Source organism: Euprymna scolopes, chromosome 23 (assembly GCF_053919585.1).
Source record: "Euprymna scolopes isolate OS-2025 chromosome 23, ASM5391958v1, whole genome shotgun sequence".
NCBI classification, from domain to species: Eukaryota; Metazoa; Mollusca; class Cephalopoda; order Sepiida; family Sepiolidae; genus Euprymna; species Euprymna scolopes.
In genome coordinates, this window is record NC_136504.1 from 29046975 (window position 1) to 29070942 (window position 23968).

The 23968-nt window shown below is 34.8% G+C and overlaps 1 protein-coding gene across 3 annotated transcripts in view; it reads left to right on the top strand.

Moving 5' to 3' along the window:
- Nucleotides 1–23968, top strand: part of LOC145245814 (uncharacterized) — a 135382-nt gene that overhangs the window by 32142 nt on the left and 79272 nt on the right. For 2 of the 3 annotated variants that reach the window (XM_080107464.1, XM_080107466.1), the window contains exon 2: nt 4657–4699. In XM_080107464.1, coding sequence (XP_079963590.1) covers nt 4657–4699 — 43 coding nt within the window. Of the gene's footprint in view, nt 1–3449; nt 3470–4656; nt 4700–23968 lie in introns of those variants that run through there. The other variant, XM_080107465.1, reaches the window with a different exon arrangement.

The following is a 23968-nucleotide window of genomic DNA, read 5'->3' on the forward strand; positions in this document are numbered from 1 at the left end:
AGATTCCGCTGTGTGTGAATCATTCTGCTTCACATATATGCCATGAAAAAGTCCTTTCTGATTAATGTTTACCAGTTAAAACATTTTCTTTTATTTAAAAAAACAAAACAAAAAAAAAAACAGACAACTTCGTTTGCTTATTTTAAAACTGCTAAACATTAATCAGAAAGAACTTTTTCTGGGCATTCAACGTAAATCAGAACGGTTCACACAAACCAGAACTTTTTGGAAACCCATTTCTTAACATGTGGAGGAGAGGGTGTTTTTCTAACTAGTGTGTACTTTCACCTAACAATAAACAATACAAAACAAGTGATTTGCGTCACAAGCATTGAAGAAGGACAATTGAAGTTTTTTCTGTGTTTGACGAGGGAAGGAGGTGAAGGAACCACATGAAATGGACGAATGTGATCAGTGCCAAGCAAAGAATTTGATTGAATCGCAAAGAAATACCAATTGTATAAAGGACTCTATCATTTATAACATGCAGCTCTCTCTTTTATTAAAGTTAAATTGATCTAGGTTTACTTAATTACACTGCTATGATAAAAAGTGAAAAAGATTACATAAAATTATTACATTTTCTTGAATACTATTTTAGAAGTACATGGTATAGCATTCTACAATATGTATTGACTAGGCATCCAATATTCTAGATCCGTATATTTTAACAGTTTTTGTGATGTGTGATTTTTAAATTAGTATATGTGGTAAGACAGAGGTTAGAACTTAACCTATAGCATGGGGCTTATTAGGTTTAAGACGCTTTTTTTTAAAAATAAGAGATTATTGGCAGATGCATCATCCCAGATTTGACACCAATACTCCATGTATGGACGAATGGTGGCTTTCTAGAAGTATAGGATGCTCTCAAGTATGTGTAATTTTCTAGCATGATAAAGGGAACCTACTTTCTTTGTTTGTTTCTGCTGGAAGGATTGTTCTAGGAGGCCCTCTTGATGGCAACAGCACCTTGATGATTCCTTTAAAGGAAAAAAAAAGTTGCATGGAGTAAGATCAGGTGGCTAGAGTGGTTGTTTCAATATGACTATGTTCTTCTCAGCCATGAATTTCTGAATGTTCAGGGAATTGTAAGCAGGTGCATTGTCTTGGTGAAGAAAAGGAAATGTAAAGCAAAGAATGTGAAACTGCAATGATTACAGAAACTTTAAGAAAATGACTCTTATATATTCTTATAAGATATCATATTAGATGATAAAACAATATGCAAATTCCTCTTTCCTCCATAGCTCACACATCATATTCTTATTACTTTTCAGAGCAAGTTTATTAATATATCAACTATGTTGAATTATATACTAGCTGGCTTTGTTGGCTCACTATCGATTTGCAAAGTTTGTTCAATAAAACATCAGGACAAATCAGAAGATACTTCACTTAAAGTTTGCAGCAAATGATGTTTTATTAGATTTAGTTCCTGATATTAAACTTCATCCAACAACTGTTTCAGTTTTCCAAATTTATTTATTAATAAATTGTTAGGTGAAAGTACAAAATAGTTAACAAAGCTTCTCCCCTCCCTCTCTGTTAAGAATGACTTTCTAGACAATATCTATATTATTTCAGTATGGTCAGTAACTGCTGAAGATTATTTAGAAAACCATTATTAACATGGAAAGATAAGGAACTTTGTTAACTATCCTGTACTTTCACTTAACAATTTGATAAATAAATAAAACTTGGCAAACCACAAGAGTAAGTGACCCAAAATAGAAAGTCATTAATATCAAAAACCAAATCTGACTGGAAGCTCTTTGCTTTCGACTTTGAATCAGGATTTCTTTTGGTTTGCCAATATTTGGGACATTAATTAAAAATAATAAACATTTCATCAATAACTTTATTGTAAATGCAAAACAAAATCTTTCTTAATCTACACTCTTATAAAAAGTCACTTTGTGTGTGTGTGTGTGTGAGAGAGAAAGAGTTCCTTCCTCATAGGCTTAGCCGTTTTGGAACCTACCTTTTGCAAATTTCACACAAAGGTAATTTATATGTCCGGCAGTGTTCTTAGATATGTTTTGTGCAGAAATTCATCCTATAAGTATCAAAAATCAAAAAAATCTTATCTTAAAAATAGCCTTTCTTCCTAAAAGATTAAAAAAAAAATTTTTTATAAAGGAATATTTTACGTTACACTGGCCAAAGGAAATAATAAAATCTCAGCAAATCATTTCCTCTAAAAAAAAAACAAAAAACAGAACTATTGCCATCTGGAGATATAACTCAGTGGTAGAGCATTCAACTACAGATCAAATAATCCTCTATTCAAGCCCGGATGTATCTCACCATTTTATTTTAATTTTTTCTTATTAATGAGTGCAGTTTACGATAAAAGAGGTACCATTTAAATTGCCACAAATCATTTCTTCGTTTGCATATTTTAAAACTAAACATTAATCAGAAGTGACTTTTCCATGGCATTCATCGTCAAGCCCAAATATCAACTGATATGATATTGTAGACAAACACAGACAAAATTTAATGAACGATATTATCATTATTTAAAAAAAATTTTTTTTTTTGCGGGCGGTTAGCTAATTTATTCATATACATAGACAAACATTAAGATTTCAGTAATTTTAATACAAATTTATTTATCTTTTAAATGTAAGCATAAAAAAAGTAAAAAGAAGAAATAAATCTGTATTTTCACTTGTAATTCATAAACAGATTGAAATCTGTTGAAAGTCAAATCAGTCCTTGCCAAGAAAGGTACAAAGCACATTTGAACACAAATGCTAAAATTTGTGAAGGAAATAAAACAGTGAAACAAACTATTATATAAAAGGAACTTTGTGTGTGAGTTTGTTCCCTATGAACTCAGAAACGACTGGACTGATTTTATTTTTTTTTTAAATTTCACATAAAGGTACTTGATGTGTCTGGGAGTATTCTTACATAGGTTTTTGTATCAGAATACATCCGATAAGTATCGATAATCAAAAAAATCTGATTAAAGAATCTAATATCAAAAGTGCATTTGAGAAGTTCTATCACCGCACAAGCAGAAAGGCCTGGCCTATCAAATCAATTGTAGATTCTTTTATAAGACAGGAGCGTATTTGTAATATGTTTCTGTTTAGAACCTAATTGAACCATGATACTTGATTTTTGTATGTTTAACTTTAATTCAAGTGATTAGGTTGAAATAATTTCATAAAATCAACAGTTGGTTCTTTGATAAGACGGGTGCGTTCAAAATGAATGTTTTTTTTTTGTTTAGAGCACAATTGAACTATGATACTTGACTTTTGCTTTTTGAACTTTAAATGAAGCCATTATTTACAGATAATTTTATATAATCAACAGAAGATTCTCTACAGCGCAATATAGACTACAATGTATTGTGAAGTCATTGTGCGGAGGCATGTGAAGCTTCTTCTCGATATACCATGGTCGGTCTCCAACTAGCGCAGGCAATTTATCAATTTGATTAAAAAAATAGGTGAGTTAGCCGATTTTAATGGCTTTAAAAGTAATGGAGGGTGCAAATTTTTTTTTTTTTTTTTTGTTCACCGTTATTTAATCTGGACAACATTGGGTCTCCCTGCTACTCTGTTATCAAAGCAATCATTGAATTATAAAACTGTAGCAAATAATAATTGATAAAATGTCCTTTTGAAAAAGCAATATGCAAATTAGTAAAACTAATAACTAATGATGGGACGATTCCAATATTTTTCCTGATTCCAATACAATTACCGATTCCGATTCTTTATAAATTTCTAATGATTTAACAATAAGATTGTTATTTCTCCCCGATTTCCATAAAAACGCATGTTAAATATGCAGATATTTTACTAAACGTCAAAATACACTTGTGGAGGATGATCTATCGATTTTAGCTTTTGTGCTCAATATTTGGTTTTAGTAATTTGAAATCAACAAATATTTATTATTTTATCATAATTACCAGCAATGAAATATTTTACTTTAAACAAAATCAAATAAAAAAGACAATTAAAAGAATCGTTTTGGCATCAGAAAATAGACACCAATTTTTCCGATACCGATTATGATACCCCAAAATCTTCCTGTTTTTCCGATTCCGATTAATCATCCCAACACTATTAACAACTAATGCCTTATGTGCATAAGCATTATATAAAAAAGAATTTGTTTATTGTGTAAAGTTTGGCTTTAATGTTAGTGCGCGAAATTGGCCCAACTTTATTCATTTAACTATTTAAGTGAAGAGTGCTCAATATTTGGTTGTAGAGTATATGTAGATTTACCTTGATTCTGTGTTTTAACTCTTCAATCGTGTACGATGACTGTTAGTTTCCTGCATTATGTTCAGTTTATTCTATGCTATTCATTTTTTTTTTATTTTGATGTAGCTGGGTATAGCGCATCCTATCAGATACCAGACTTTGATCCACTATCTCATACATTCCTACCAAGAGATCTTTTTAAGATTCTTAGCATTCCTTTAAGTGCAATTGTTTGTATATCTCTAGCACTTGGTTCATTGGATATATTTGCGAGGTAGTTTTTAAAATTCTTTCGCATGAGTTTGGTTGCTCCTATAATTACTGGAATGACTTATGTGTTTGTGTGTGACTGCAGACTATAATCACATTTTTTTTTTTTCTAAGGTTTTTTAATTAAAACAAATTTTATTTTTTCAAGATGTTTGGCGTTCTGGTTGAGTGCATGCAGGAATTATCCAGAGGTAAGTATCATTAAAAAATTTGCTTATTTTTCTTCCGGTTCAAACATTTTGTAAAATATTTATTTAGATGCGAACTGTTATCCTCATCTTCATAGTTATTGTTTCACAACATTTCGGCCAACCATTCATCTGGCCTTCATCAGGTGGTTAACCGCAATGGGATAAGGATGCTGAATCTCTTAATTGTATCCTCAGTAATTACTGCCTTCCATAGTTGTTGTCGTCTCTTTGGCCAACTAATCCTCTGGCCGGCTTTGGGTAGGATTGAAACTGCTATCTTCAGACAATGTTCATCTAAAACTGTAGGGAGTTCAACGTCTCTATCCACTGCGCCACAAGCCCTGAAGGGTGATCAGGATTGGATTTTTGGGTCTTATAAATCTAAGTTTTTTTTTTTTTTGTTATTTGATTTCCCAATCGTTGGGCTTGTACCAAATGGTATATTATTTAATTATTGGAATTCTTTGAGATGAGTAATTTGTATATTTATTTATTTATTTGTGGACTGTTATCCACATGTTCATAGTTATTGTTTCACAACATTTTGGCCAACTATTCATCTGGACTTAATCAGGTGGTTAACTGTGACAGGATAGGAATGCTGAATTTCATTCAGAATTCTAATGAGTAAATAATATTTTGAAAAATATTTTCATTCATAATGTAGCTTTGGCAAACAAATGAAGTTGACAGTTGAAAGGACCAGATTTAGCACAACTCCATAGATTACATCCTTCAAATATCATGCTTTCACGAATGTAAATGAAGCATATTTGCATATATTTTTTTTTTTTTTTTTTTTTTTTTTTTTACACAGTGATCACCACTTATCAAGACCTGGAAGCCACTCAGGGATAAGGGTTATTGCAAGTACATTACGTTAGTGTGGAGATTTGATGAAGTGTTTACTTAAGGGGGCGGTTCATTAGGAATTTGTTAACGTTGGACTTGAAGACCTCCAAGTTGTAGTCTGGTGGGAAACAGGCAAGTGGTAGAGAGTTCCACAGGTGTGCAGTTCTAAGAAAGAAGCTTTGTTCATGGAATCCACGTTTTGATTTAGGCACAGATATAGAGTGGGGTAAATTTTTCACAGTGGATTCAGCTAGACGGGTGTTTTTCGTGAAAGATTGGCGAGGGGGGACCAGAAATTGGAGTTCAGACGAGCACCTGCCATGGAAATAACGATAAAACAAGGATAGGCTCGCAACGTGGGAGAGAGGTTGCAGGGTAGAGAAAAGGGCATCCCGCACTAAGCCACGAAGTCTATTTTGTACTCTGTCAACGCAGGATAGGCTGTTTGTAGCAGCTCCTGCCCAGATATGGCAACAGTATTTCATCCTTGGACGTACTTGGCTTTTATATTGATTTGGTATTGGATATTGTATAGCAGGGTGTTTCATATTGGGGCATATAATACACAATTGATGATGGGAGGGGGTGATGCACAGTTCTTATAACACAGAAGAGGGGAGGTGAGATACATTTCTTGTAAGAGTTACATAATGTTCATAATAACGATGATTACACATTACCTTCAATTCGTGGAATGATGACACGACAACAGTTTTACAAAACATGATGATGACTTCTTTATTATCGGATCGACCGGTTGGATGATGATGAAGTCAGGAAGTCAAAGTCGTTCTGCATGATTAAACGTTCTCCCTTAGCTTCTAAAAGGACCCTCCTCTGATCATGTCAGCTCTGTCCGACTGACTCTGCTGACTGTTTGATCCTCTCTTGACTGCCTCTGTTATTCGACTGAAACTAGCTCCTATATTGAGAATTCATTTTTGCTATGACGTCAGATGTGTGGTTTCAAAACGTGGCCAACTCACGTGGGTAGGACATGTTCTTCAAAACACACTTCTGAAACAAAGAATTCTCACTAGCCTATTTTTCAATATGTTTAATTTATTGTTCATGCTTCTCTAGCTGACCTTATTTTAATTCAGTTTTCATAAAAAGAATGAACAATTAAATTCTTTTTACAATATCTATTTCCAAAACAATAGCTACATTCGAACATTCCAATCTGAATCTATTCTGAACCTTGCTTACCAGGTTCGAATCTCTGTCTATCCCAATCTCATTTTCACTTATTTAATGTTCTTCTTACTTACAAGAAAAGAGGACCAGATTTAGCGCAACTCCATATATTACATCATTCAAATATCATGCTTTCATGAAAGTAATTCAAACATATTTGCATATTGATTTGGTATTAGGTAGCATGATATAACATAACATAATTAACTCCTAAGCAATTCATATTTACCTCTTACAAAAGATATATATATATATACAAGATGCCTTCAATGTTTCCAGACGTTTTTCGTACAGGCATTTAAAATTGTTGTAGACTCTTGACAATTCAGTACATTATTGCTATATATCTTATGAGATGACTGACCAATTTTTGTGATTTTAGGTTCAAATGAACAGCTACAGCAAAAATTGGAATACACTCTACTAAAGCCTGATTGTCACAGCTAGTGAATTTAAAAAATGCAATCTGAGCGTGACAACACTTTAGAAGAACGATATGCAATAAAATTCTGTTTTAAACTTGCAAAAAATGCCACAGAAACATATGGAATGCTTCAGACTGCTTTTGGGCCATCTTGCATAAATTGAGCATCAGTTTGTGAGTGGCATAAGAGATTCAAGAAAGGCAAGAAGTCTGTGAGGTGTGGAAGGAGTAAGGAAATTAGAGCATCAGAATTGATTGGCCAAATAAAGAATTTCATGGATGCAGACTGTCATGTGTTTATAGAGACATTAAGTGCACGGTTTGATATCAGTGTGGACACTTTATGCACAATTATTTGTGAGGAACTGAAGATGCGGAGAATTTGCACAAAGTTTGCTCCAAGGTGCAGTCCACAGTTCCATCCTTGTCACAGACTATTTGACCAAGGTGGACATCAAGACAGTTTCTCATCCTCTCTATAGCCCAGACCTTGCTCCCTGTGACTTTTGATTATTCCCTAAGCTCCGAGAAAAACTTAGAGGCTGTTGTTATTAGACAATTAAGAAGATGAAAGAGGCTGTGATAAGGGTCATGGGCACGCTCACACAAGAGGACTTCCACAAGTGCATTGCAACTAGAGGAGATTACTTTGAAGGGGACTAAAGTTTCATGTGTGTACTACCACGATAAGTGCCCATATGAAAAAAGTCTGGAAACTTATTGAAGGCACCTTGTATGTATATGTATGTATGAAAATAATAATGAAAACCAAAAACGTGAGTTTATCAACATTTCATCCGAAAGATTTACTTTCAAAGAAGATATATTAAATACCCGTAAGTGAATTTGGGATTGTCTGCTGTGTGTAACGTGAAAAAATGGTTTCTGTTCCAATCTTCACACGGAATATGTTCTTTACAGGTTAGAGTAAAAGAACATGTCTTGTTTGAAGGGAGGCACAGGAACCCTTTTCATATTAAACACAGCAGACAATTCCAAATGCATTTGTGATTTTAATTTGTTTTCTTTAAAAGCCTATCTTTCTTATGAAACCCCTTAAATAGGGACGAAAGGTTAATAAACTTAATCTTTTAGGTTTTCCTTTATATTCCCATAACGTTGAAATATTTTAATTTTTATCATCTACTAGCTGTCCATACGGCATTGCCTGGTCGTAATATACGCTTAAATATGATATTTTAACTCATGCAGATTACGTAATTATTGTTATAGACTCAATTCTTTATTAATTATTATATTGAACCTAATATATAGTAGTGAGATCAAAACTAAAGAGAATATATATATGAGTATGCCCATACATATCACCTGTCATCCCTTTTTTAAAAGATGGAATCGCACAATCGTTAGAGACAATATTCAAGCAAGGGCGCAAGGTCTACAGAGTTTTATAATTATGTGTGTGTGCGTTTATTTATATGTGTATGTAAGAAGCTTTGTTCATATGGAGGACACAAGACTGCCTAAGTAGTTGTCTTATGGCGAGCTTAGGTCCTGGATATGACCTTAAACTATATCCAGTGGTGAGGCCCGAGCTTGTGGGCTTTGGGGAGTGTGGAGCAACCCTTTAATTACCATTGCTCCCAGGTCCACTCTGACCCGGAGTGGTAGTACCTGTTAGGGTCCCAACTATGGATTAAATAGAAACCGATGTGAAAACAACAAATATATTCTATTAAAAAAATTTTTCTTCAAAACTTTAGATTCGGCATTAAATAACCCGAAAAGGGTTGATATGCCGTAAAACAAAAACAACCAACCAACTTATGGCGAGCTTAAGATTAGGAAACGTCTGCAGCATGGTCCAAAGAAGCACTGCAAGGATTGCATAAAAGACAATCTTAAAGCATTCAAGATTCCTGTTCAGAACTGGGGAAACTCTAGCGAAATGTCGGCCCGAATGGAGAAGGCTAGTTAGAGGTGGATCTGAAGTTTTTGAATGTGGACAAATCGATCATGCTAAGCTCAAGAGAAACCTGAGGAAAAGCAATGTGTCAATTTAACCTGATGCATTGAACAGTTGGAAATGTGAGGTATGTGATCGGATGCTACTCTCAAAAGCTGCTTATATTAACCACAAAAACACATGCTGTGGACAGAGAGAGCAGAAAAGTGGAGGAAGAAATGATACAAGTTTCAAAACTCAGCCTTGTCTGCCACATATATGACAGACTGTGCAAGTCAACTGCTGGCCTGAAAAGTCGTCTTCAGGTTCATAGATGTGGTTTGGATTTCACTGATGATTCACCCAGCAACTGCGATGAGGATGGTCTTGAACCTTGAGATGGCTAGCGTCTGTTAAGATTTATTTATATATTTATTTCTTATTTCATAGTTATATAATACATGTCTCCAGAAAATTGTGCAGGGGTAGATAACTCTTTATATTTTATCTGCACATTTTTATGGGGAAAATGCATAGCCATGTTAATTTTCAGTTTTATTGTCAAACAAAATATCAACATATTCGATGTGTTGAATAGATTTTAGAAATTTACATTCGATCTAATCTATCTCTGGCCTGGTATTTATTTATCCCTCTTTCTCTCAAGCTCATCCTTATCATTTCCTTCCATGTTTTCTTTGGTCTTCCATTGCCAACTGATCCTGCTACCTCAACTGTTCTACATCTACTAATCCAAGAACTCTCATTAATTCTTACAATGTGACCAAATCAACAAAGTTTGACATTTCTCTATACTGTCCAGATTTAATTTTCCTCTGAGGTCATCAGATCTAAGCTTATCTTTAAGACTCACATTACACATTGTATCAGTTTCAGAGTATTTTATTGCATGCAAATTGTCATAGCGTCAATCTTTGCTGGTCTGGCTTCAATTTCATATATCACCACATTGTATACACATACCAGCGTTATCATGTTGACACGCTGATTCTTGTTAGATCACTGAAATTAAGCAATATTGAGCCTGGTCAGTACTAAAATGGGTGACCATTTGGGAATTCCTGATGCTCCATTTGCTATTTGCTTATTTTGACGTTATTTCCAGTCGTCCTGTACTTCTTGCCACTGGAGTCAAGCAATTCTGATTCAGAAGAAGTGTGGTTGGAGATTGCACAACCCTTGCCTCACAATTACTTGTGCAGCTATACTTACAAGGGGTATCCATTGCCTCTTGAGACTGAACGGAGGCATCAATACATATACTTGGTGGACTTACCTTGGTTGATAGCAGTAACATGATCGTATTTCAACATTAAATATAGCAAACATCTAATATCATTAAATATTTTTTGTACATTGTAAAATGTCAGAAATCATGATTTCATTACAAAATAAGTTTCGGGATCATGCCTAGATCTATTTCGGGATCATGCCTAGATCTATTTCGGGATCATGCCTAGATCTATTTCGGGATCATGCCGATATCTATTTCGCTGTAAAATGATATAAGCCAACCTAATTTCAAGTGCAAAAAAACGACTTAATTTCAAATTTAGATGTTATGTTTATTTTGTGGGTTATTTTTGATATAGTTTGGATGTAAAGAAAAAGTAAGCTTTTCTTTTTATAACTGTACGATTCTTTCTCATCTCATTAATAGCTCCTTTTTTTTTTTTTTACAAGCTGTCAAGTTAAGTCCTTAATTTTTTTTTTCTTAAAGAAACTCCTAAAAATAATCATTTGTACAATGTACAAAATCTCTCCCAAATGGCAGTAAATTATTGGTACATTAATGTACATATGAAAAAAAAAAAACTGGCTGAAGAGGTATTCATTTGAAAGCTTTGAATGTTTTCATGTTAGAAACATTTTTTGTAAGAAGTAAGTTGTTTGGAATTCGAAAAAGATATGCCAGTTTTATTTATGCTTGAACGTGTGGAGCTTAAAAAAAACATCGAATATAGGAATATAGCGTCATGTTAAATTGGTTTCACATATCAACATAATTGAGATGCAAAATTTATCTTTGACCTGCTTTTCGTTTGTCTTTTCCTTTCTTTCAGAATTATTGATTTTTTTTAGAATTGTCAGTTTGAAATTCTACTTGATTCTTTTTGATGTAATTTTCAGCTTTGTTTTAAAATATGTATAATGTATGATAGTTTGATCTGCAGATTGTTTGCACCATTATTTCTCATTGATTTATTTTACGAGAATCATGGTCATCTAATATATCTATATATCTATAAAAGTGAAAGTGTCTGTCTATGTGTGTGTACATTTCCATACGCAATAACTCTGTCAGTTTAAAGTCTACAGACTCGAAATTTGATATACAGGGTACTGAGATTTGGGAAAATCGATGTGATCCATTTTCGGCCAGAAATTTGGTGATTAAGGGGTCAAAGTTAAACGATTTGACCTTTGAGAACTCTACCAAACTCCAACAATTTTGAGTCTAATCACTTGAAATTTTAGATATAGGTTCCTTGGATATGGATCTAACTTAATAACTTGATTTGAGCCCAAAACAATAAATTTTAAGGGGTCATAATAGGGATCAAAGTTAAAAAAAATTGACTGCTTTTTTTTATTTATTTATTTTTTTTTTTGCTCAACATACACCTCCAAATACCCGGGCAACACCGGGCTGAAATGCTAGTATATATATATATATATATATATATATATATATTAGTGATGGGACAATTCGAATATTTTTCCTGATTCTGTACTATATTCCTGATTCCAATTCTTTATATACCACTTAATATCTCACTATAGAGTTGTTGTTTTTTTCTGAATGCCATAAAAACATGTTAAATCTTGCAGATATTTTCTCAAACGTAAAAATACACTTGTGGGGGTGATCTATAGATAAGTAGTTTTTACTACTTATTTAAAATTAATAAATATTTGTTTTATTGTTACTACTAGCGGTGGAAGATTTTGTTTTAAACAAAATCAAATAAATAAAATATATTTAAGGGAAACGTTTTTAGCATCGAAAAATAGGCACATCTGTTACTGATTCTGATACTATAAAAAGTTCCAATTTTTTTCATTCCTGATTCCAATTAATCGTCCCCACACTAATCTATAAGATAAATCTCACCTGTCTGTTTAACTCTTTTTTTTTCATTTTTCTTAAACTTTTTCTTCTAGGGGATGGGACATCCAACCAGATGTCTGACATTTACCCCTATTTTAGTGAGTCCAACCAAGAGATCTTTTCAGGATTCTAGCCGTCCCTTTCAGTGCAATCGTTTGTATTTCACTTGCACTTGGTTCACCGGGTATGCTTGCTATGTACTTTTTAAAGTTCTTTTTCATAAGCCCAGTTGCTCCTATGATGACTGGTATAATTGAAACGTCTTTTAATTTCCAATTTCGTTTCATATCATACATAAGTCCTTGATACTTTGTTATCTTTTCCCTCTCAACTCTTTTAAGCCCTGTATCATTGGGTACATTGACCTCTATTACGGTCGCTTTTTTGTTTGCTCTGTCCCAAATCACTATATCTGGTTTAACAGCTGCGTTTGTATGTCTGCTAAAACTTTCACAGAGGCGAGAGATTTTCACAAGATCGGTTTCGTTTTGAAGCTCGACCCACAGACAAATATTGAAAAATTAACTAAAAACATTAATTCCTTCACCCTCAACTGGGCACTTTTCTACAAGGAGAGGGTCACTTTTGCCGATATTTTTGAAAGTTATCCCTCTTTTTGATTGACTAGCCTTAATTTAAACCTTCACCACTTCTGATTTGGCGATGGATGCAATGGCAAAGACGTCACATTTTTTTTTTCACATTCTTTTCCTTCTTTCATGGTACTTGTCCGAGCCTGCTTGCCTACTACCACTTTTTTTTCTTTGCTCAACATGACCTTCCAAATACCCGGGCAATACCGGATACCCAGGCTAGTATATATACACACAGGTCTTGGAAGTTTTTCAACCTTTAAAACTATCAAAAAAACAAACTTTTATATCCCAAATCCTTTATTGGAAAACTCTTTTGCTTGTAATCTGTTGCAATCACCGCATTAGTTTGCTTCCAAGAATTTATGCTGGTATTAATATTTTATTGAAAATATTGTTTTGGGGATTTAAAAAAACAAAGTATTTACTCATAGCTCTCCAGCAGTATTGATCAAATACCACCTCCCTTAAAAAAGAACAAAAACCTTCCAGATATTCGATCTAATATTTTGCTCCAGATTTGTTTATGTATTTATATTATTATTTACTTTTTTTTTTTTTTACAAAGGAGTCACCTTTTATCCAGGCTCAAAGGCAACTCGAGGATAAGGGTTAATGAGCATACAGTGGTCAATGGGACAATGCCGTAGTAATTGTTAGTGGAAATTTGTTAAATTGGATTACTTAAGGGGAACAGCTCATCAAGAATGTTTTTACGTTGGACTTGAAGATGACCATATTATAGTTAGCGGGAAAGCACGCAAATGGAAGAGAGTTCTACAGGTGTGCAGTTCTAAGAAAGAAACTTTGTTCATGCAATTTACGTTTAAGTTTAGGCACAGAGAAGGAGTGGGGGAAATTATTGATAGTGTTTTTAGCTAGACAAGTATTTCTCGTGAAAGTTTGGCAAGGGGGGGGGGACCATAGATTGGAGCTCAGACGAGCACGCCCTTAAAATAACAAAAAAATTACTTTATAATATCTTTATATTTATTATAGTTTTAAAAATAATTATATATGTATTATTCATATAATATATGTATTATTTATATAAGTTATTAATTTTATATCAAATTTCCTATATGTATATAATTACTAACCAAATAGATAGTCTTGCACCTCATCCATGGTCTTTCCTTTAATTGATGACATAAATCCTTTGTGATGTCATGAAGGATTTTCTAAGTATCTTCCATTTAAGTAAACATCATCTTTTTGTGATGTCATAAAGTATTTACTAAGTAAAAAAACAAGAAAACCCGACAGCAAAAAACATCTGTAGAGTTGTATATAGACTCAGTCACCTGTCATACATTGCACATTGATGTATACATTTCATGCCCTTAACCTGTCATACATTGCACATTGATGTATACATTTCATGCCCTTAACCAAGTGGTGAAAAGATCTTTAATGTTGTTTAGTAATATTGCAACATATTTTATCTACAATATTTTTTTCATATTCCCCTTTATTAGCGGAAACTTTGACATTTTATCACCTTTGACCTTGAATCAATCTATCACTAATATCTGTCTATCTGAAACCAAAATTATACTATTATTTCTATCTGGTGCCAGAACTCTGCTATTATTTCTATCTGGTGCCAGAACTCTGCTATTATTTCTATCTGAAGCCAGAACTCTGCTATTATTTCTATCTGAAGCCAGAACTCTGCTATTATTTCTATCTGAAGCCAGAACTCTGCTATTATTTCTATCTGAAGCCAGAACTCTGCTATTATTTCTATCTGAAGCCAGAACTCTGCTATTATTTCTATCTGAAGCCAGAACTCTGCTATTATTTCTATCTGAAGCCAGAACTCTGCTATTATTTCTATCTGAAGCCAGAACTCTGCTATTATTTCTATCTGAAGCCAGAACTCTGCTATTATTTCTATCTGAAGCCAGAACTATACTGTTCATCATCATCATCATAATTTTTTAGGATGTTCTCTCATAGAATCCAAACTCTATCATTTTTGATTTTAGATATCTTTTTGACACCTGCACACTCTTCAATCTCATGACCTGTAATCCTGTAGATTGTCGATGAAAATGTGACTCTTTTACCTCGTTTGGGATGACTGCCTAAAGATATTCTGCCAACAATTTTGTTGACTTCCTCTTCATGATGCTGCATACAATGGCCTCCTTCTCTGCTGCACTTTCAATGATACTTCTGATAGATCTTTGTGTAGGTACTAAATGGTGGCGTGTCTCTTCCAAGATATGTTGCGAACCATCCTGCGCATCTGTGTATATCGTCCATCTAATTCCTTCTTCAGTATCTGTGTTAAGAGTTCCTGTTTCAACACTGTGCAGTAGGACTGTTTCAAAGCATTGATGTAAGGTTGGATGATCATACTTTTCTCAGTTTGTGATATTGCTCCATGCAAGTGCTTTTCAAAGGCAAAACTATACTATTACTATATTTTGCTGTTCAATTTGATATCTATCTCCCTTGCATTGTGGGAAGATGTGATGCCAGGCGAGGAAAGCAAGATCCAAAAAGCCAGCATCTTAGAGGGAGAGCATCCTACACTGCAAAAGTCTGTGGTGAAATAGGGTCGTAAATAGATGGTAACATTTAATGTTACGAAAACTAAGCTTCTTTCCTTTAACAACTAAAAAAACCCTTCTCAACCAATGATTGTCATGGCAAATAACATCTTACCTCAGAGCTTATCTTTCAAATGCCTTTGCTTAATATTCACAGGCAGCATAAATTGGAACAACTACATTGAGGACATTGCTAAGACTACTGCAAAGGAGGTGTGCTAGAAAATGACTTGCACTTGAAAATATTCTATATCTTTACAAAGCCGCATTTCACACATGCATGGAGTATTGTTGCCACATCTGAGCTGGTGCGTCTACGACTAGTCTCTCACTTGGAGACAGGGTTCAAAAAAGAGTCTTAAATCTAATAGGTCCCGCACGTCGACCAAACTAACACCTCTGTCTGACTGCTGCACTGTTGCATCCCTGTGCTTATTTTACAAGTACTTTAACAGAATGTACTCTGATGAACTCATACCACTTGTGCCTCCTTGACATACATACTCTTAACATACAGTAAAATCATACTCTCTTCACTATAGAGGTCTCTAGATGCCGGAAAGCCTTCTACTCTAATAGTTTCTTCCCTCAAACTGCTAGATTTTGGAACCCCCTCCTGTTCCGTGCTTCCCTGATTGTATTAACATGCAGAAGTTTAAATGTAATGTGAACAGACATCTTGCTGCTCAATTCCCCACAGTTCCCTGTTAGACATGATTCCAAATGGTAGCCTCTTAGGTTTCATTATGCCTTGTTTGAGGTGGAAAGGAGTTTTTTTTTTTTTAAATGATGTTTTATGAAATATTAAAATTTAATTCCAATAATTAAATATTTTGGAGAAACAGACAAATGTCTTTGAAACCATGTTTAGATGCAAATCTCTATCTCTACTATTATATAAAAGGAACTTTGTGTGTATGTGTGAGTTTGTTCCCTACAGATTCCTAAATGGCTGAACCGATTTTTATGAAATTTCACAGGAAGGCTCCTTATGTGCTTGGCAATGTTCTTAGATAGGTTTTTTTATTGGAATTTCTTCAGTAAGTATCGATAATCTATAATCAAAAAAATCCAATGAAAGAAGGAACAGGCAATTTTGACCAAAGTTAACATCTTATACAGCCTAACAACACAAATGCATTTGAGAAGCTTTATTACCACACAAGCCGAAAGACCCGACAAATGAAATCAACAGTATGTTCTTTGATATAACAGGAGCATATTCGAAATGAATGTTTCTGTTTAGAGCACAATTGCACTATGATACTTGACTTTTACATTTTAGACTTTAATTTAAGCCATCTATAAATATAAAAGCGACAATCTATGTATGTATGTACGCTTTTCTTCGATGTCCACAAAAGGCTTCTTTCAGAGAAGCGTTCGCTCGCTTCACAACTTCTTAAAACTTTTTATATCATCTATAAATTGTAATATCTCACAATTAACCACGGAACTCGCCTGTCTATTTAATTTTATTGACTTTCAAACGTTAATTATTCCACATTTCCTGCATCGGCACATGTTACATTCGGTTTTTGGTATAAAAAAAAGCGAAACTCGACTCTAATCACAGGCCCAAAGTCAGTGGTCTCTAGAGAGCTAAGTAACGTTTGGTCAATGTCGACTTCGTCATATCAGACGGTAGCTTTCATTTCGAGATGAGAGAGCGGGTTTTTAAAAACAAACAAACCGATTTATTGACCTCATTAAAAACTGTTCCGCACAAAATGCTAACTGCTGAATAGCTATTGCCGTCACGTCAATCAAAAACGCGCACCTGTTTTTTGTTTTTTTTCACACTTTACTATTTTCCAACTGCGTGTCGTCAAGGCTTTGTTTTTTTTTCACGGGTACCTGTTTTTCTTTGAGTTTTTTTCACACACGCCTACAAACACCCGGGCAACGCCGGGTACCCCTCACTAGTTAAATATAAAAAATAATTTTCTAAACTCAGCAGTAGGTTCTCTATTCTGCAGTTTAGACTACAATGTATTGTGGATGAAGTCACTGCAGGGAGGCATGTGAAGCTTCCTTCTGGTGCACCACAGTTGGTCCCCCACTATAGTAGGCAATCAATTGATTTGATTTAAAAATGGAGGATTTCACAGATTTCGATGACAATAAAAATATGGGAGTGTGAAACATTTGTTGTCATCATTCAGTCCCAGACAACGTCGAATCTCCTTGCTAGTATTTTATTTAAAATCATTAAGTTAAAAAAAAAAAAAACTTACGATTTTTAATAGAATAATTAGATCTTAACATGGTTTGAAAGACATCTTTGTCCGTTCAAAATTTAAAATTTTCTTCAAGATGCTTTGGCGAGCTTTGTTGTCAATTTTCATTTTTATTAACAAAGTGAACATCGTACTACTAATAATAATAGTGTTAATAATAAACACCCACCCAACAGCAATATGGACTCTCGACGTTGCTGTTGGGTGCATGTCTGATAACATATTAAAACATTAATTAAAAGAATCAAACCGATAACGTGTTGGATGATAATTTTATTATTATAGAGATGAATGTAATTTAAATTGAAGTGAATCTCTCATCATTGCTCTGTCTGCTTCTTGTAAAATCAGTTCTTTCTATTGCTTCAAACACTTTCTCATATCTGAGGTTATTTTCTATCTTTACAAATCTGTTATCAAACCATTTATTGAGTACTATTGCCATATTTAGCTGGTGAATCTGTCCCATTTGAGGCTTCTTTATAAAGCGCAGAAACGTATCTGTAATTAAATTGGCCCTTACCGTTTCTCTAAAACCTATTTCTCACAGACATGATGTTGCTAGTCCCAGTCCTGGTACAGAATTTGAACCAGACGTAACTAACCATCTACTTGGCTTTGCTTGGAACATGACGCCATGCGCTTGGGTTGACTGTAATCTAACGGAAGACACTGATCAATGCATGGCAAAGAAGCAGACAATCTTTGGTGAAAATATTGAAGAAAAAAAAGAAACAAAAAAATCAACAGGACCAACCGGGAGCTCCTCGACAGTTATCTTTTGGAGTTTATGTGGACACAAAAATTTGGTTATGATCCTTTTATCTCCATCTTAAACCATATATCAGAGAGCTACCCGGTTAAGTTGGCAAAGTTTCTTCCACATCTGCTGTTTCTTCTCGCCCCACTTTGATATCATCCGATGCAACCGTAGAAAAAAGTCTATCTATTCCTAAGGGAATATTCCAGCTGTCTTAATTTAATCTAATTTTAAAAAATTCGTTGCCCAGCCCTACCCTACATGAAAATGTTCATTAAAAGAAAAAAAAAAAATAACAAAAAAATTTACTTTACATTAGTTAATAAAAAAGAAAAAAAATGAAAAAAAAAAAAAATACATGAAAAACACATTAAAAAAAGTGCGTTTTTTTTTTAAAACTCTGTAAAAAAAAAAAAGTGACAGAAATAATGGTTTCCTTACTAGTTTTGTTCAATTTTGTTTGCACCCCCCCCCATCACCTAAAAAATGGTTGAAAAAAATACTTAATTTTATTTATTGCGAACTATTATCCTCATCTTTTGTTCTTTAGCTGTTGTCTCACGTTTTGGCCAACTATTCCTCTGGCATTCATCAGGTGGTAACCGCGACGGGATAGGAACTCCGAATCTCCTAACTGCATCCACCACAGTTACTGCCTTCCATAGTTGTTGTCGTAATTGCGGTGGATGCAGTTAGGAGATTCTAAATTCCTATCCCGTCGTGGTTACCATCTGATGAAGGCCAGAGGAATAGTTGGCCGAAACGTCGTTAAACAACAACTAATAAAAAAGATGACGATAATAGTCAGCAATAAATAAAAAATTAATAAATAATACTCATCTCAATAATGAATTCCAATTGAAATAAGATAAAAAAAAAACTTGTTTTATTTTTTTCACTTAAAAAAATTGTTACAAGAATAAAACAAATTGTTACGTTGTTTCTTTTTATTTTCGTGACATCTTTTTTTTCTGGTAATTTTATTATATTTAAATGCTTTCTTCAGTATTTTCTTTGAGTTGCATTGCTATGCTTTGATAATCTGCGACGCTCAGCGAAAGCCAGCGGTTGACGTCATGTTTGAGCAAAGCTGAGCAGCCAGTTTGTTACATCTGGTTCAAATTCTGCACAAGTTCCTCAGTCTTTTCTTCAAAAACTATTATGACATGTATTCTTCAGAATTGTCTGATCTATTCCCTGCTTCCTTTGTTCCAGCTTGTTTGATTCATTGGTCTAATAGTCTCTGTCAATTCGCTGTTTTCATACCTCATTGTAATTCAGCCTCTTGTTTGAGTAACTTCTTTCCAAGAATTGGAAGCTTATGGAATTCTCTCCATGCTGACCGTTTTCCTTTTCAAGACTAAGGTCAATAGACAATTCCTGTTTTTGCGATAACCCTCGTTTGTTCTTGCAACTCCTTACATCAAGTGGCTTCATGCCTTGTTGGGAGCAATTTCTATGTATAAAAAAGTAGAGCCCTCTTTGCCACTTCATAGTGCAATAACAATAACAACTTTCCTTGGCCTTTTTGCTAAGAGCAAAGTGTAGTATCTGTTTTGATACTTGTAGCGGTCTAGGGTATAGAAGGAAATGCGTGTTCCTCTCGCGTTCAGGTGTCACCAATTTGTTGAGGTGGTGCAAATTAGGAATAATGAATTGCTTTGAGGAAGAAACGAACAACGTGTTAAATTGAATTAAACGAACTAAGATTTATTTTGTGAAGAAACAAATGAAAGAAAAGGGTACTACACGTGTTTAGTCTCTCGCTGTTAACTGGTGAGAAGGAAAGTGTATAGTTTGGCGTGCGTCTCTCGATGTTAACTGGTGAGAAGGAAAGTGTATAGTTTGGCGTGCGTCTCTCGATGTAAACTGGTGAGAAGGAAAGTGTATAGTTTGGCGTGCGTCTCTCGATGTTAACTGGTGATAAGGAAAGTGTATAGTTTGGCGTGCGTCTCTCGCTGTTAACTGGTGAGAAGGAAAGTGTATAGTTTGGCGTGCGTCTCTCGCTGTTAACTGGTGAGAAGGAAAGTGTATAGTTTGGCGTGCGTCTCTCGCTGTTAACTGGTGAGAAGGAAAGTGTATAGTTTGGCGTGCGTCTCTCGCTGTTAACTGGTGAGAAGGAAAGTGTATAGTTTGGCGTGCGTCTCTCGCTGTTAACTGGTGAGAAGGAAAGTGTATAGTTTGGCGTGCGTCTCTCGCTGTTAACTGGTGATAAGGAAAGTGTATAGTTTGGCGTGCGTCTCTCGCTGTTAACTGGTGAGAAGGAAAGTGTATAGTTTGGCGTGCGTCTCTTGCTGTTAACTGGTGAGAAGGAAAGTGTATAGTTTGGCGTGCTCTCTCGATGTTAACTGGTGAGAAGGAAAGTGTATAGTTTGGCGTGCGTCTCTTGCTGTTAACTGGTGAGAAGGAAAGTGTATAGTTTGGCGTGCGTCTCTCGCTGTTAACTGGTGAGAAGGAAAGTGTATAGTTTGGCGTGCGTCTCTTGCTGTTAACTGGTGAGAAGGAAAGTGTATAGTTTGGCGTGCGTCTCTCGCTGTTAACTGGTGAGAAGGAAAGTGTATAGTTTGGCGTGCGTCTCTCGCTGTTAACTGGTGATAAGGAAAGTGTATAGTTTGGCGTGCGTCTCTCGCTGTTAACTGGTGAGAAGGAAAGTGTATAGTTTGGCGTGCATCTCTTGCTGTTAACTGTTGAGAAGGAAAGTGTATAGTTTGGCGTGCGTCTCTTGCTGTTAACTGGTGAGAAGGAAAGTGTATAGTTTGGCGTGCTCTCTCAGTGTTAACTGGTGAGAAGGAAAGTGTATAGTTTGGCGTACGTCTCTGTGTTATCTGGTGAGAAGGAAAGTGTATTGTCATAGAGAGAGAGTGAGTGTGTGTATGAGTATTTCGTTCAAACTCATCCATTTCATTTTAAAATAACGGGTAGAAAGAATGGATGTTTTAAATATAACACGTGTTCATGTCCGCGCAGGTGTAACCATCGTTTGTTGCGGGATTGGTAGTATAGAAGGAAAAAGGAAATGTGTGTTCATCTCACGTTCGGGTCACTATCGTTTGTTCGCGTGTGGAAAGAGAAGTAATATAGTAGAAATGAGAATGATAGTCCAGCGTGTAGACAAAGGATAGAGGGTTGACATCAGTTAGCAGTCAGCTACATGAAGGTGTTCTCAGGGACAAGTTGTATATATATAGAGAGAGAAAGAGTGAGAATATCAATCCAGTTCATGAAGATAGAAAGCGTATAAAGTGTACGTGCTGTCTGTTAGCTTTGTGTCCCACATAGTAGTAAGTAGCGTGAGGTACGCGCATGCCGAAATGGTGGTGACTGGTGCGCCGACCACTCACCTCGGAAGGCGAGATGGAAAAGGAAGATGCTGCTTATCGCTCTTGCTTTTATAATTGTTTCCAGTGGTCTTTTGCGCATGTGTGGATTTCCTTTGAAAGGGGAAGTGACGTCGCCCATGTGTGCGTACATGTGCGTATATGTGAGTACATGTGTGTACGTTAGCGTGTGTGTGTATACACGTGAATGTGAGTGTATGTACGTGAACGTTAACATATGTACGTGTGTGGACGTGGGCGTGTATGTTTGTGTGCACATATGTATATGACAAGTAATATAGCTTGAAATGTGAACGCGTGTTTTTGTGTGAGACTAGAAAAGGCTCGCGCATAATACACGCCACTTTTTCTGACCTCAATCAGTGGAGGAGAAATATTTTTGTTCCCACCCCGAATGCTACTTTTTTGGGGGAGGGGGGCAAGATCAAAGTGTAGTATCTGGTCTTCAGATGCTGCACTTCAATTTCTTGTTCTCTCTCGGTGGATGAGAAATCCTCCACGACTGAGACAATTTTTATTTTTCTTCCTTTTCTTCACGTTAAAAAACAACCCTGGTGTGTAACTTTGTCCCGTGGGGAGGCATTGTAAATAGGAACTCCATCCTCGTGGGGAGGAAAATAAATAGGAGCAATAACTTATTTTAATGTTTTTAATTTTTTAAAGTGTTTAACTTAAGAAACCTCTTATCCCTCCTTCCTAGTATTTCTTTCTTCTATTAAAATGTCATAAAATTGACTAGTAATAATGTGCTACATCGCCTTTTTATTTCTATTATTTGAGAAAACACCTTCAGCCTGCTCTCAGCCTAACAACCTAGTAGGACATTTGGATGAAACTTGCAGATGTTTGAAATATAAGCGTTTTTAAATTTGATGTTTGAAAAAGCTTTTTATGAACTTCAAAATTTAAATCTAATAATATTCATATTTTTATCAAATGTTGGATTATTTATAAAAAAAAAATTTATGTTGCAATTTCGGTTTGTTTGTTTGTTTTGTATTTTAACAAAAGTTTAAAAAAAAAACAAAGAAAACTTATTGTTTAAATTTAATTTCTGTTTTTAACAAGTAACTTTTTTTTCTTCATTCGTGAAGCTCAGTGAAATTAATATGGCATTTATTTGTGGCTTTTTCTGGCCTTGAATCTGGGTTTATAATTCTTCTGGCTTTAACCCATATTCCTGACCTCTTATAGCATGGAGGCGTGCGTGTCCTCTTTCTCTGTCTCCTTCTCTCTCTCTCTCTCTCCTTCTCTCTCTCTCTCCTTCGCTTTCTCTCACACGCACACACTTAAACAGCAGTAGGCAATGCGATACATTATTATTGTCCAAGGTGTAAGAATCCGCAGTGCGGACTCAACTAATATGCTGTAACTCTAACTCACAACCGTAGTTTTTTTTTCTCTTTCGATCTATGAACGTATATATCCTAGTGTATATATTATATTTATAAATACGACATAATCCACTACATATGATTACTACGCTATAATCCCACTAACTAATGTAACCCAATTAACCCTTATCCTCGAGTGGCCTCCGGGCCTTGATAAGTGGTGACTCATTTGTAAAAAAAAAAAAAAAATGTTGACACACAGGTTCTTGTCAAATCATCAAAAATAAGCAATGATGAGTCTGCCCAGTACCAGATCGGTGACCATTTGAAAATACTAGGTGCTGTATGTGCTCTTTGCTTATTTCGGCATTGTTTCCAGTTGTCTTGAATTTCTATTTACCACTGGAATTAAACCATGCCGACTTAGGCGAGGTGTGGTTGGAGATTACGCAACTCTTGCCACAAAAGTTTCACGTGCAGCCACCCGTCAATGTGTATCCATAGTTTATCAAGACTGGACAGAGTCATTCCATATTTATAAATAAATTCATTTTACTTGTTCTGATATTGTTTTTATTATTAGTAGTATTATTATTAGTAGTAGTATTAGTAATGTTAGTAGTACCAAAACTATCTAGATGATCTCATACTTTGATTTCACTAATAGTTGTATCTACTTGGCATTTATTATTTTTTTAATTATTATTTTGACTTTTTAAAATTTTTATCAAATTAATTTTTTTTAAATATAGGATTTTGAAAGTTAAATTTAATTATTCCGATATCTTTTTAAAATTATTAATTGAATCAAATTGTTAGAAAACTATAACTTCATTTTAAAGCCATTAACGTAATGTTGTTTTAATCTCCATTTCTTAAAATCATTGAATGTAATTAGCTTAAATTAAAAAATTTTTAATGTGTGAGCATT